The sequence below is a fragment of the Chelmon rostratus genome, chromosome 11 (genome assembly GCF_017976325.1).
Source record: "Chelmon rostratus isolate fCheRos1 chromosome 11, fCheRos1.pri, whole genome shotgun sequence".
Lineage (NCBI taxonomy): Eukaryota > Metazoa > Chordata > Actinopteri > Chaetodontiformes > Chaetodontidae > Chelmon > Chelmon rostratus.
The window spans coordinates 13,756,424-13,768,392 of record NC_055668.1 but is presented as its reverse complement, the minus strand read 5'-3'; the positions used below and the strand labels follow the sequence as shown (position 1 = coordinate 13,768,392).

Here is an 11,969-nt window from a genome sequence, read left to right as displayed (position 1 = left end):
AAGGGATCAGCTTCAATTTCTCCATTTTAACTTTAATAAAACTGACCTCAGCAAAAACACTAAACCTTAATCATCCAAAAATGAAACAGACACGGTGTTAATAATCAAGTTCCCCTTCTTCGGAATGGGCTTCCTGCTCATATCAAACACAGATCAATATTTATGTCTAGACAGACACGGCCCGCGTGAAAAAAGGTGAATTAGAAATAATCACACACATTTTTGATAGCATAAAATATGTTTCTTTTTAGTTATTAAAAATGAATTTCCTTTTTCATCACAGCCAAAGTTAAGAAATTGATGCATTTCTTATTAATAAAAACATTGTCAAAATGCCTAAGAAAGTAAGTAAACACACTGATGATATGGCACAAACTCAAAGACGTGGAATCTCAACATGGAAAAGCCAAAGGATAAACATCTTCAGAACAAACAAAACACTTTACTGTTAATTTCTGCAGGCTTTGAGGCTAAGCATATGGTATGCTTATAAAGTGCTATCATGTCTAATAACGATTAACAGTACATAATAACTGTTACATAATATGATCTGATGCCGAGATGATTTTGGAAGTGCTGTTGGAAGATGACTGGAATCATTTTCATTTAAGACTTTATCTGCCAAAAATAAGCCACAGTATTTATATGAATTCATACGAATAAATACTCTATCAACAGTGTAACCGATCTCCAATCTTTCAGCGATCCAAATGACAAATGAACTAATCCACAATTGTACAAATCTGGCTACTCAGACACAACAGTTCAGTTCCCTCCAAGAGCATTAAGTGGATCATCAAATGTGTTGCTTGAATCCGCTGCTGTACTGGTCTCCTGAGACAGTGGCGTTTTCTTTGATTTATGGGGAGCCTTCGTGACTGGTTTTACTGTGCTTGGTGAGAAGATGTCATCTTTAAAGAACAGAGACATAGACAAAATATTTGGTTAAATATGCAAATTTCAAAAAAGGCAGACCACGGGTCAGACAGTATCAAACGTGTGCAATGATATACAGCTACTATATGTAGCTTACCCATGTCATCATCAAATATTGACTTGGTCTCTCCCTTTGTCTTGGACTTCTGTTTTGGCTTTAAAGTGTCCGTCAGGTCTGCAAAAATGTCTATGTTGTCATCAAACAAACTGGCATCAATGGTCTTCTCTTTGTGCTTCTTGTGAGCTTTAGGCACAGTGGCTACTTCATCCTGAGAACACAGAAATTTAGCTGATGAGGGAAGACATGAAAGCACACAAAACATGGCAGTGCTGCCATCAATATAGTCTAAAAAAAGTACCTGGAAGATGTCCTGCTTTGAAAAACTACTGCTGTTCTTGATTTCTTTACTAGTTGTGGATGTGGGAGTGGAACTGTTGCTTATTCCAAAGATGTCCTCATCGTCATCATCTTCTTCCAAAAAGGACGAAGCCTTGGTTTTCTTTGTGGTTGACCTCGGCTTGACCTTTTGGAAAAGGTTATCAGTGTTGTCATCAAAAATGGATGGAAGTGTGCTTTTGTCTTTGTCTTTCTTCAGTCCCACATCGCTGGCAGCATGAGGGGGTGTACTCTTGGTGGTTTGTCTGGCGGAAGGTGTGTTAGTGACTGAGGTGGCCCCAAACAGACTGACGGAGCCAAAAAGGTCATCCTCATCAGAAGACGGCAGCACCTTGGTACTGCTGCCGTCTTTACTAGAGTCTTTCTTTCCAGTATTTGTGGTTACTGGCAACGTCAATGCAAAGGGTCTGGGGGAGGGGTCAGAGACAGAAGATTGAGAAGACTGTGAAGAGGCTGTGGGTGCAGCAGAGTTAGGTAGGGTTGGACTGGCAAGCGCCTGACTGGACTTCTCTGGTGGAGGTAAGACTAAACCAGACAGACTAGGGTTTGGCCGTGGAACATCTCCACCTGGAACTTCTTCTTTATCCACCATAGATCTTAGTGCTGCTTGCTGCCTCGCTGCTCTGGTCTGCGGTCTCCGCTGTCCGGAACCTTTGGCACGACCCTGCATGAAGATTTGCACTCACAATTATCACATCAGAAATAAGAGCAATAGAAGGGCAACTAAAAAGATTTCTAAATAACAGACATGATACTTAAGGAATCAAAAACCCACCTTGTGTGCACTCTGAAGTGTTGTAATCTGGACTGGGGTGTCGAAGCTCACTCCTTCCTCACGGTCTGCCTGGGCTCCCACAGGGGTTGTGGCAGGGCTGGGGCTCAGGCTGGAGCTGGACACCCCAGAGGAGGAACTTGGGGCCATGCCAGGGAATACACTATCCGCCCCTGGCAGACTGGGGACAGCACCAGGGAGCAGCGCAGCGGGGTTGATCATCAGACTGGCCTGAATATGATAAGATCAGATTGACCAATATAATCCTTTATCAAGGCAAAAAAAGACACCATTGACCCTGAGCACTGACCAAAGACTATTTAAACCGACTTCCTAGTTGAAAACATATTACATTAATAAAATTTACACCTCAAAGCTGCACATTTACAGGTAATCTCTTTTCATGATCATTCAGAGGAAAACAAAAAGCAAAGACTGTGGATGGAAATGAGGTGAGAGCAAGACGCAGCAGTCTGAAAGAGAAACTGAAAGAGCCAGCAAATTCTTCCAGTTTAGCAAAATCTAATCAAAACAGAGAATTATGTTCATGTTGGTGTTCATGCTGTGTATCATAGCAAGCTTTTAAACTGGAATATGAAAAAGCCAAGACAGGAGAAACCTTAAGAGAGACAATATGTAAGAGGGAATAGAAAAGTCTTTCCTCAGGAGGAATCAGACTGAAATGTCAGAAATTAAGACATTTAATTCAATAAAAATAAAAATATTACTTGAAGTTTCCCAATCCTTGATGAGGAATCTTTAGGTTTTACAGGACTTGGTGCAGGTTTCTGTGTGGTCAGATTACAGCAGGTTCAGAATTTAACCAAAGAAAACATTTCTTGTTTCGTGTTCATCTAAAAACACTTTCTACCTGCTGTAAATTAAGAGGTAGATGTGTCCATCACAACATATCAAAAAGTATGCAAAACAACTCAGCTTAAACAAACAAAAATAAACCCTAAATCAGAACTGCATGGTCACACAGGCATATGTGTTCATGGCTCAAAGAAATGAAACAGTCCATGATATTATTGGTGCTACATGTGCTTACAGTAGACTCACCTGAATCTCTGATATGGATTCTGGACTTGCCAGAGGTGCTCTGTCATTAGGTTTACTGGGCTTCTCTGCTTCTTTCTGAGAATGAAAATAAAAGAGGGAAAAGTTCTCCAAGTTATATTTAGTTTGTGAAGTTAAATGACTATTCACACAGCTGAATTGATCTGAATCTAATGCAATATAAAATGGTAATTAAGCAGGAATTCAGCATAACTCTAATATATATGTCTACCGGAGGAGGAGCCTTTGGCTTGATGGAGCTGAAGAGGTCATCCTCATCGTCATCTGCAAACAGACTTTGTGCTGCTGGCTTCACTGAGCTGAGCTTGGAGCTCTAAAAAGTAAACACAGTCATGTATCCTTAACTGCTAGTGAAAGACCTCCGCGCGCAGAGATACACAAACAGATAAGAATGTCTAACATACTGACCGCAGCTTTCCCTGAGGTGGCAAAGAGGTCAACATCTGGGTCATTGTCCTTTTGCTGCGTCTGACTGAACAGCAGCTCTTCGTCCTGGAACACACCTGTGCTCTTTGCTTGTGGTTGCTCCTCTGTTGGCTATTTAAAAATTAAAAAAGAAAAACAAAACTCACACCTTCATATCTTGGCTGCAGGAGAAACGATACATTGATGCAACTAAATAAATTCTTTACACTATTCTGAGGTTTAACTGTAAATCATATAAACCTTTAGTGGGTTTCTTGCTGTAGGTTTCCTTGCCGTGAATATCGGTTCATTCCAATCGGACTCATCTTCCTCCTCATCATCAAATAGACTGACAGTGTTTGTTTTGAATTTCTCTTCCTTCTTAACATTTGGGGGCGGGCTGTCCTTAGAGAGGAAGCTGTCATCATTGCCACCGTCACCCAGTGGGCTCTTTGTCTGCTTGTTGGCAAGAACATTAATGCCTCCGAAAAGACTGACTGCTCCAGCAGGCTTCTTTTTGCTTTCACTGCTCTCTGGCGAGGGCAATGACAGGGGCGACTCAGGGGTCTTTGCTGCTGGCTTCTCCTGCTCTGAAGGCCTGTCCTCTGCTGCCGTCCTCGAAACTGAAACCTCCTCCGATACCTCTGACTGGGAGGATGACTGAGAGGCTGCAGTAGGTGTCTGAAGAATACAGGTAATTAAAATTTAATCTCAGAGTAGGAGATGCAAATTAAATGGTGTAATAAATTAACTCGGATTCAAATTTTAAATATCACTGTTGTGTGACGAACTCATACAGCCATTGTGATTTTTTAATTTGATGTTTTCTGTTTGGGGGATCTCAGCGGTCCTCCAGGGGGTGAGAGAACTCTCTGAGTCTCTGTACTGATTAAACTGCTTTTAAAGCCGAGTGGAAACAAGCTTCAGAACAAGACTGTTCATGATAAATACAGTACAATAAGTTAGTGCACTCACTTTAGCAGCTGGGGCTGCAGTGTTTGTGTTGACAGCAGGTTTGATGCCAAAGAGGGGTCCTTTGTCTTCATCATCATCACCGTCATCTTCAAACAGGAGTGCAACTCTCTGAGGCTTCTTCTGACTACGAAGGGGGACAGAAAAAGAGGACAGATAAGAATTCCTGGCGATACAATGTTTCAAAAAGTGAACCTTATTTTATTAAGTATGATGGAAGGGATTTAAATCTACTTTTAGCAGGGAGCAGGCATGTTGTTGCACTCTTTATGAGCATGATGACATCATTACAAGTGTACATACCTTGACTCTTTTGTTGGAGCAAATAGGTCATTGTCTTCGTCGTCAAACAGGCTGCTTTTGAGAGAAGTTTTGGCACTGGGCAGACTTGAGGGGGCACTGAGACTGGGCTTCATCCCTCCTGTATTGACCTCTGTCTTCCCAGTACTATTTTTCGAACTCATCCACTGGTCCTGTCATTCAAATATTCAGGAAAGTAATACATCATATTGCACATTTCATTAAATGTTGATATGCAGCACTGAAATATGACTTTTTGTATTCTCTTACCTCGTCATCACTGAAGAGGGAGCTGGACAAAGCCGTACTGGTCTGCATTGAGGAGGATTTAGTGTGATTAGGTTTTGGTTTAGATTTAGCTGCAGATGCGAACAGGTCCTGTGAGGTGAAGAACCGGATTATTGTTATGTACTCACAGCATTAACAAGGCTAACATTCGATTTCGTTTGTGTGAAATACTGGTTACGCATTTTCACCTCTTCTTCCTCATCGTCAAATAAAGTCAAAGGGGCCTTGCTGGTTTTGCCCAGGCTCGTAGGTTCAGGCTTAGACTGGCTCTTAGGGATGGCTGGGAATCCCTATGGAAGGCAGATACAAACACAGTGTACATACAGTGTATGATAATGGATTTTCACATTTTTATTCTTAAGTTTTAGAGCCTCACCTCTGTGTCTTCATCATCAGAGAAGAGGCCTCTGGTCTGGGGTTTCTGAGTCTGCTTGACAGCAGCCTTCCCTGCATTTGCAGCAGGCCCATTCTGAAATGGACAACATGAAGATATAAATTTAATATGAATGGCTTTCTAAATTCAAACTGCCTTTTCAAATGACATTTTGGGTTTGAAAGAAAATACTGGTACAGAGCAAAGAGGACTGAACTGCATCGACAGGAGTAAAGGCAAGAAGTGTACTCCAGAAAATCCAATTTGGCCTTTTCTCAGACTGCACTTGAATATGAACTCCGAGCAAACATCAATACACCGACTGCAATTAGGTCAGTTCATTTAATGGCATCCATGCCTGATAAATGCCTAAATAAATAAATCTGAGTCACTGCAGGAGAATGCATGACCTCAAAACAAAAAGTAAATGTGGAGTTACACTAAAACTGGTATAACTGTAAATAAAAATGGGAAATAGACTGTGACCTAAACCAGTTGTTTGAGTAATAGAGGGCAGTCCAAAGTGGTTACCAATTTATGCTAGACAGCCTGCACACACTGTGGTTATTGAAGGCCAATTTGTGGTCAATAGATCTGTTATTTTGCACGTGAAAACACACCAAACTTGATTTTGTCTGGAGTATATTGTTAGACAACGATCTATTCAGACCTCCTCAGATTTCTCAGACTCCTCGCTGGTAGATGGCTGCCGTTTTTTTAGACCCTCACTGAGCAAGCTTTTAGTCCCCGGACCAAACATGGAGATGGCCCCTGCAGGCATCTAAACATAGCAATGAATCATCAACACAGGCTAAACGACATTATGTAGATGTTCCAAACATAATATTTAATTCAAAAGCTATTTATATTGCAAGTCATCATGTACAACCCACATGTGAATGTCAATCTTTACCTTTTTCTCAGGATGTTTGACCTGCTCTTCCACTACCTCCTTCTTGCTCTGAGCCGGAGCTGGCGCACTGTACTTCTCACTGAATATATCACCATCCTCATCATCTTCATCGAAGAGGTCAATAGCTTTCTTGGGTTTGGGTTTCTCCTGTCCAGCTGAAAGAGGAGGAGAACAACCAACACACAGAGGTTTGATGGGTGAGGCTCCCATCTGAACTTGGACTGCAGCACTGAAGGGCCCATTCTCACACACTTACCAGAGTCAGAATTTTTCAGGCTTTTACTACCGAAGATGTCATCATCCTCATCCTCCTCATCGAACAGCCCACGTCCTCCTAGTCCACCAGCTAATGTAGGAACCTGTTTAGAGGCAGCTGGAGTTCCATTCTCTTTGCTCTCCACTGGATCAGAGTTATTCCCTGAACTGAACAGGTTGTCATCTGTGGAGAGAACATGATTTGGTTTGGTTGAGGATAACAAATCAAAGAAGGACATGATATTAGCTGTCACACAAGTAAATGCTACTACCTGGGAATATTGAAATGGCACCAGCTGGAATCTTCTTTCCAGGTTTGTCAGATTCTAGTGGAGAAAATAAAAGTTCAGTGGCAATCTGCTAGTCCAGTTTATTCTATATGGTTAAACCCATCTTATCTTATCTTATCCATCTTATCTATATGTCTTTGCACATATCTGTCAAGACAGTCGGTCATACCTGCACTTTGACCTTTGCTTTTCATGCTTTCATTCAGCTCCTTCTTCTCCTCATACACAGGAGGTTTTGGTGCCTCAGAGAAAAGATCACCCTGAATGACATAACATAATGCAGCACAAATCAAATTCTGACTGCAGCCTAGAATTTATGTAATGTATAAGTGGACTGAATAACAAAGAGCTCTGCCTATCATTCAGTTTAACATACCTCGTCATCATCGTCAAACAGGCCTCTCCCTCCACTGAAGAGGCCACTTTTCCCTCCAAATGGGGAGAAGTCATCATCATCCATCTTTGGTGGCTTAAACATGTCATCGCTGTCCTCCTCAGCTGCTGTTCCAATAAACATAAACAGTATGGAGCAGCATACTGAGTAACAATGGGCCTGCAGTCGAAATAACTTGCAAAATGGAACCAAAAAATAAACTGAACTGATGATGAATGAAAGTCCTACCCTGTGCCTTTGCAGGCTTTGGTTCTTTCCTGCCTTTACTTTTCTTCTTAGATGCCAATGCTTCCAAGACATGACATGGCAGAAACACAAAATCCATGAGCATGCACATGCAATGATCGAACTCATTACTTAAATCTCAAATGTAAACTTTGATGCTGTCCCTTCCCCAAAGTAAGTACGAAGACTGGGAAGACTAAAAAAGTGAGACACATACTACCAGTTGGTTGATCATGACAGTGACTTACATGCGCGATCTCCTTCTGGTTTGTTAGCTGGTTCACCTTTGATTCGGGCCGCAAGCTCATCGGCAAAAGACGATGGGCCTGTGTTCTGAATGTGACACAATAAACAAACAAGAAAAGTAAGCTATCAGAATGATTTCAGACAGAATTACAAACAATCCACTCACAAAGATATCTCTCTCACTACCAGAGCAAGTTATAACAGGTGTACCTTTGTGTCGTCGTCATCATCCCTGTCTGATTCTCCAAATATGTCAGAATCCTCGTCCTCCTCCTCTTCATCATCCTCATAACTCAATATGGATGACTTCTGGGTGAATGTGGGGGAAGAATCCAAAATTAGAAAGTTGTTTAAATGTACTCTTTAATGTGTTTGGCAGGCAAGCAAGCAGGCAGCTTACCTTCTTAATATTATTGTGACCTCCTTCCTCCTCTTGATCAAAGTCCTCATCTGAATGCTGTTAAATAAACAAATTAATGCAGTCAAGTGGTTATTTTCCTTTGAGAGGTGCAAAAATAAAAACCTTGAAAAATGCTGTGAAAGAAAACGGATAAAAATATCTTACAACTGCTTCTTTGCCATCTTCACTCTCAATGACACTGTCTCGGTCACTGTCAACTGACATTTCTGGAAAGACAATCATACACATGCAGTAGATGAGGAAAATAAACCCTATAATGTACGAGTGTCTGAGGAAGCTGTCATGAGTATATTACCATCACTTGAGAGGTCACCAAGTCCAACATCATCTTGTTCCATGAAGGCCTGGGAACCAATCAGATATGGAAGTGGCCTGTCCACATAAAGATCCTAAAAGACAAGGGCGAAAACAGACACACGGGCTAAAGTACCTTAATGTAAACATACGTTATCACACACCTTTCTGCAGTAAGTGCATTAATCCTGCTTCAAGCGTTAGAGCTCACCTTGGGCTCCAGGATGGCCTCCACTTTGTCTGTGACCTCCTCATCCTCCGAGTCAGAGTTTCCTGCTTTGATGTCAAGATGCTCAAAGGCTGACTCCAGCACTCTCAGACCATAGTTTACAGCTTCTTGCATCTTAGGGATCAACTCTGCCTCTTTCTGCTCTCGAGTTTTCTCCTTAAGGGAAACCATAAATGACTGTCACACAGCAGTACAGGACTTGTAGATAACGTGTGCTGAGTAGTGTGGCCATATTAGCCTTAAAATAATAAATTCTGAGGAGCATTACTCAGTATTATGCTAGTTGGTCAGAGTTGTACTCCATGCCAGCAAATGTAAGGAGCAGAAAGGAAGAATTCTTTATACCTGCTCAGGCTGCTTCTCTAATGCATCAGCCTTGGGAATAGTCTCCTCTACCTCTTCATCATACACTCTCTGGAACAGGGTACAAAGCAAAAATACATATATGTTACCGGGCAGATTACATTCTGTTAAGTTTGCTGCAAGATGTCCTGCAATATTTTTACAAGACAAAACAAACCAAAAGACTGAAATGTGACATTATAGAAAAACTGAAGTAGAACAAAAACGTATATACATTACATTTTCTATGAACTGTGTGTTGGAAAGCATGAGAAAGTCGTTAAAGACGGAGTGCAAGCAGCTGTCTGTGGCCTTTGTGTCACAGATCAGACTGTCCAACTGCTTTTCAATCTCATGCGTCTTTGACAGCATTCTCTGGGAGAAGTCTTGGAGGAACAGGAAGAGCTGTGAAGAAAAACAAAAAGTTACACCAAAGCTGTACACATTTCCCAAGCCCCCCAACTATTGATTTCTACAACATTTTTCTGAATGTTTGGGAAAAGATGATGATGAATTACTGTTTTCTTGGCCTAGCTTGAGAGGAAGTTTCTGACTTACCCCTGAGTCAGCTGCCAAGGACCAGTTGGCACTGGTCTGCCGCATCTCTTCAAGAGTCCAGGGTCTCTCCCAAATATGAGCATCTTTCTCTAAGTGTTCACTCCTGCTTGAGCCATTTGCTATTCCCTCCCGCAACCCGCTCATCTGCAACCAGATCATTTATTAATGGAATTAATCATTCAGAAGGGCTTTAAAACACCTGTCATAAATAAATCATAAACAAGGGAGAAAATGATTCTTCTTGTGTAATAATGTAACTCACATAGCAGTTTCAATTTGTATATTTGAACCAGTCCCTGCTAGATTTAAACAGCCGAGAGACTGTTTGAATGTAAAAACTTCTTGTAGGAAATATAATTCAGGCAGCTCTATATAGATGTTATGGAATAGTTATTCCAAAAGGCCAAGCCCTAATCTGTGGTAATGATATCATCTAGAAACAAGGCATGGAGCTGCTCCACAGACTGTGAAGACTGGGAACACTCTGTTAGAGTACAGATAATGGACAGATAATAATAATACGCCCTATGTTTACTGCACAAACAGATAAAGATTACATCAGTTAAAAAAAGAAACATACATTGAAAACATTCTAAAATGGCTTGTCACATCTACTCTAACAAAACCTGTCCAATAATTGACATAGAAAATAAGGTCTGTGACAGGACTTTGGTATTCCTCCACAGAATCAGGCCTACCAGCGAGGCCAAATACAAGATGCCCCCATCAACTGAACAACCACTGTGAAGTGTTGTGCCCTGGTCAAAGGTTAAAAACTCCCTCCGTTAACTAAACAAGGCACGGGGATCATTCATCCCGATGTTTTTGAATGTGCGATGTGTTCATATTATGTCTGCGGAGTCAGATTCAATCTCACCAGTCCAAGTCCAAAAACTACCTGATGACACAATAAATTCAAAGTGTCGATCCTCTGATTTCATGCTCATGAGGGGACTGTGTGTGTATTTGTGTGTGTAACACTAGATGTTGACTTCGGTTTGCAGAGTCACTGAAATTAAGCTGTTTCAAATTTTAACTTAGATTTCCTTTAGCTAATGTAGTTTTACAGCTAAATTTAACGGTGCAAGAAGCTAGGTTTGACTTTCGCAATGACGTTACAAATTTGCGGAAGGCAACTTGTTGTGACCATATAACGTTGCCAATATGCCATTTCCTCTTTTCACATTTAAATTGACTTGCTACTAGAAGAGAAAGCGGGCACTGTTTGGCTAGCAGCTAGCTTAACTTAGCTAGCCAACACCAACGTTAGCTACAGCTGTTTCAAGCAACACAGACTAATATATCTGGCCAAATTTGAGCGCTCTGATGCTTACCTTGAATACCTCCGGTCAACTGCTGTCCACAACGGCCAACTGTGATCAGGTACGACGTAAAAAATAAGATCGATTATGCTAAATCTGGCCTTTCCCTCATTGGTCTTCTGACAGGTCAGCCATGTTCTGTCTGCAGACAGTCACCTGACTATCGTTGCCTAGCAACCCAGTGAAAGTGGGGCGGAGTGGAACAAACCAACAGTCGAAGCAAAGCTAGTTCTTCAGCCTGTTAACCTGGGACTATTGCACACATGGCTATGTTATTCATTAGAAAAGTAAATACAACCTGTGATTTATATCCAGAGTTGTGGATGTTTATGCTGGTTTATTCTCTGCCTACGCTATTTGTTATTTACTTCACTATCTTTAAAATCAAAGAATTTTTTAACATTTTTTTATGCTTACTTTTTTGCTTAATATGCTGTTGGTTCTCACTCTGCATTCACCTCCTGCTTGCATTAGAAATAGAAAGCCGTATTTTCAGCACCCAATCATGACATTCAATTCAGTTAATGTGACTAAATCTACTTCACCGTATTGGTTCATTCCAAACAACAGCGCTCAGGTGGGGTACATTGACCAAGTACAAGACAGTAACACGTTTAGCAATATCAGTAACACTGAGAATAAAAACTGAGAATGCAATCTCCGGATGTAGTGCAAAAGACCAGAATCTGGTATCCAAGCTCATTCGGATGTCATTTTATGGCTCCTCCTCTAGCTGTGTAACACAGGGGGCAAACAAAATGAGAGACTCTATGTGAAATTTGATTGTATCTATGGGGTAATCAAACGACAAAGACCCTTGCAGATAGGATGATTGCCACTGAGCAGAAATTCCGTTGTAAGAGGTTTGAAAAATGGCAGTTTGATATGAGCCTCAAGCAAGTGACTGCAAACTGGTGGGAGAAAGAGGGGTTGTACTTAAAGTGATAAACCATGCTT

The 11,969-nt window shown here is 41.3% G+C and overlaps 1 protein-coding gene and 1 long non-coding RNA gene across 4 annotated transcripts in view; one reads left to right on the top strand and one right to left on the bottom strand.

The window, feature by feature from the left end:
• Window positions 1-8,295, top strand: part of LOC121613709 — a 30,539-nt gene extending 22,244 nt beyond the window's left edge. Inside the window, exon 3 of the long non-coding RNA XR_006007211.1 lies at window positions 6,448-8,295. This is a non-coding gene — a long non-coding RNA (uncharacterized LOC121613709). The remainder of the gene's footprint in view (window positions 1-6,447) is intronic.
• washc2c (WASH complex subunit 2C) lies at window positions 31-11,152 on the bottom strand. 3 transcript variants are annotated; one of them, XM_041947297.1, is made up of 31 exons: window positions 11,025-11,152; window positions 9,691-9,834; window positions 9,373-9,537; window positions 9,136-9,204; window positions 8,773-8,946; window positions 8,563-8,656; window positions 8,412-8,473; window positions 8,247-8,303; window positions 8,057-8,155; window positions 7,849-7,933; window positions 7,604-7,663; window positions 7,358-7,482; window positions 7,151-7,241; window positions 6,964-7,017; window positions 6,693-6,875; window positions 6,437-6,591; window positions 6,194-6,304; window positions 5,527-5,619; window positions 5,339-5,440; window positions 5,133-5,240; window positions 4,866-5,035; window positions 4,566-4,689; window positions 3,852-4,271; window positions 3,594-3,722; window positions 3,397-3,498; window positions 3,168-3,242; window positions 2,834-2,893; window positions 2,109-2,336; window positions 1,296-1,997; window positions 1,034-1,205; window positions 31-911 (listed from the first exon to the last, which is right to left on the bottom strand). In XM_041947297.1, the coding sequence occupies exons 2-31, from the start codon at window positions 9,832-9,834 to the stop codon at window positions 766-768; spliced, it is 4,359 nt and encodes a 1,452-aa protein (XP_041803231.1). In that variant the 5' UTR covers window positions 11,025-11,152; the 3' UTR covers window positions 31-765. The 3 variants fall into 3 exon arrangements, with proteins under 3 accessions (XP_041803231.1, XP_041803232.1, XP_041803233.1); XM_041947298.1 differs by having other exon boundaries at window positions 7,358-7,479; XM_041947299.1 differs by having other exon boundaries at window positions 8,057-8,152.
• Between the last annotated feature and the right edge of the window lie 817 nt (window positions 11,153-11,969).

Excerpts from the sequence above, each read along its gene's own strand:
- washc2c (XM_041947297.1), bottom strand. The coding sequence starts at position 9,834 with ATGAGCGGGTTGCGGGAGGGAATAGCAAATGGCTCAAGCAGGAGTGAA. Across the intron at positions 8,947-9,135 it reads TAGAGAAGCAGCCTGAGCAG|GAGAAAACTCGAGAGCAGAA; the intron begins GTATAAAGAATT and ends GTTTCCCTTAAG. Across the intron at positions 4,272-4,565 it reads CTGCAGCCCCAGCTGCTAAA|ACACCTACTGCAGCCTCTCA; the intron begins GTGAGTGCACTA and ends TGTATTCTTCAG.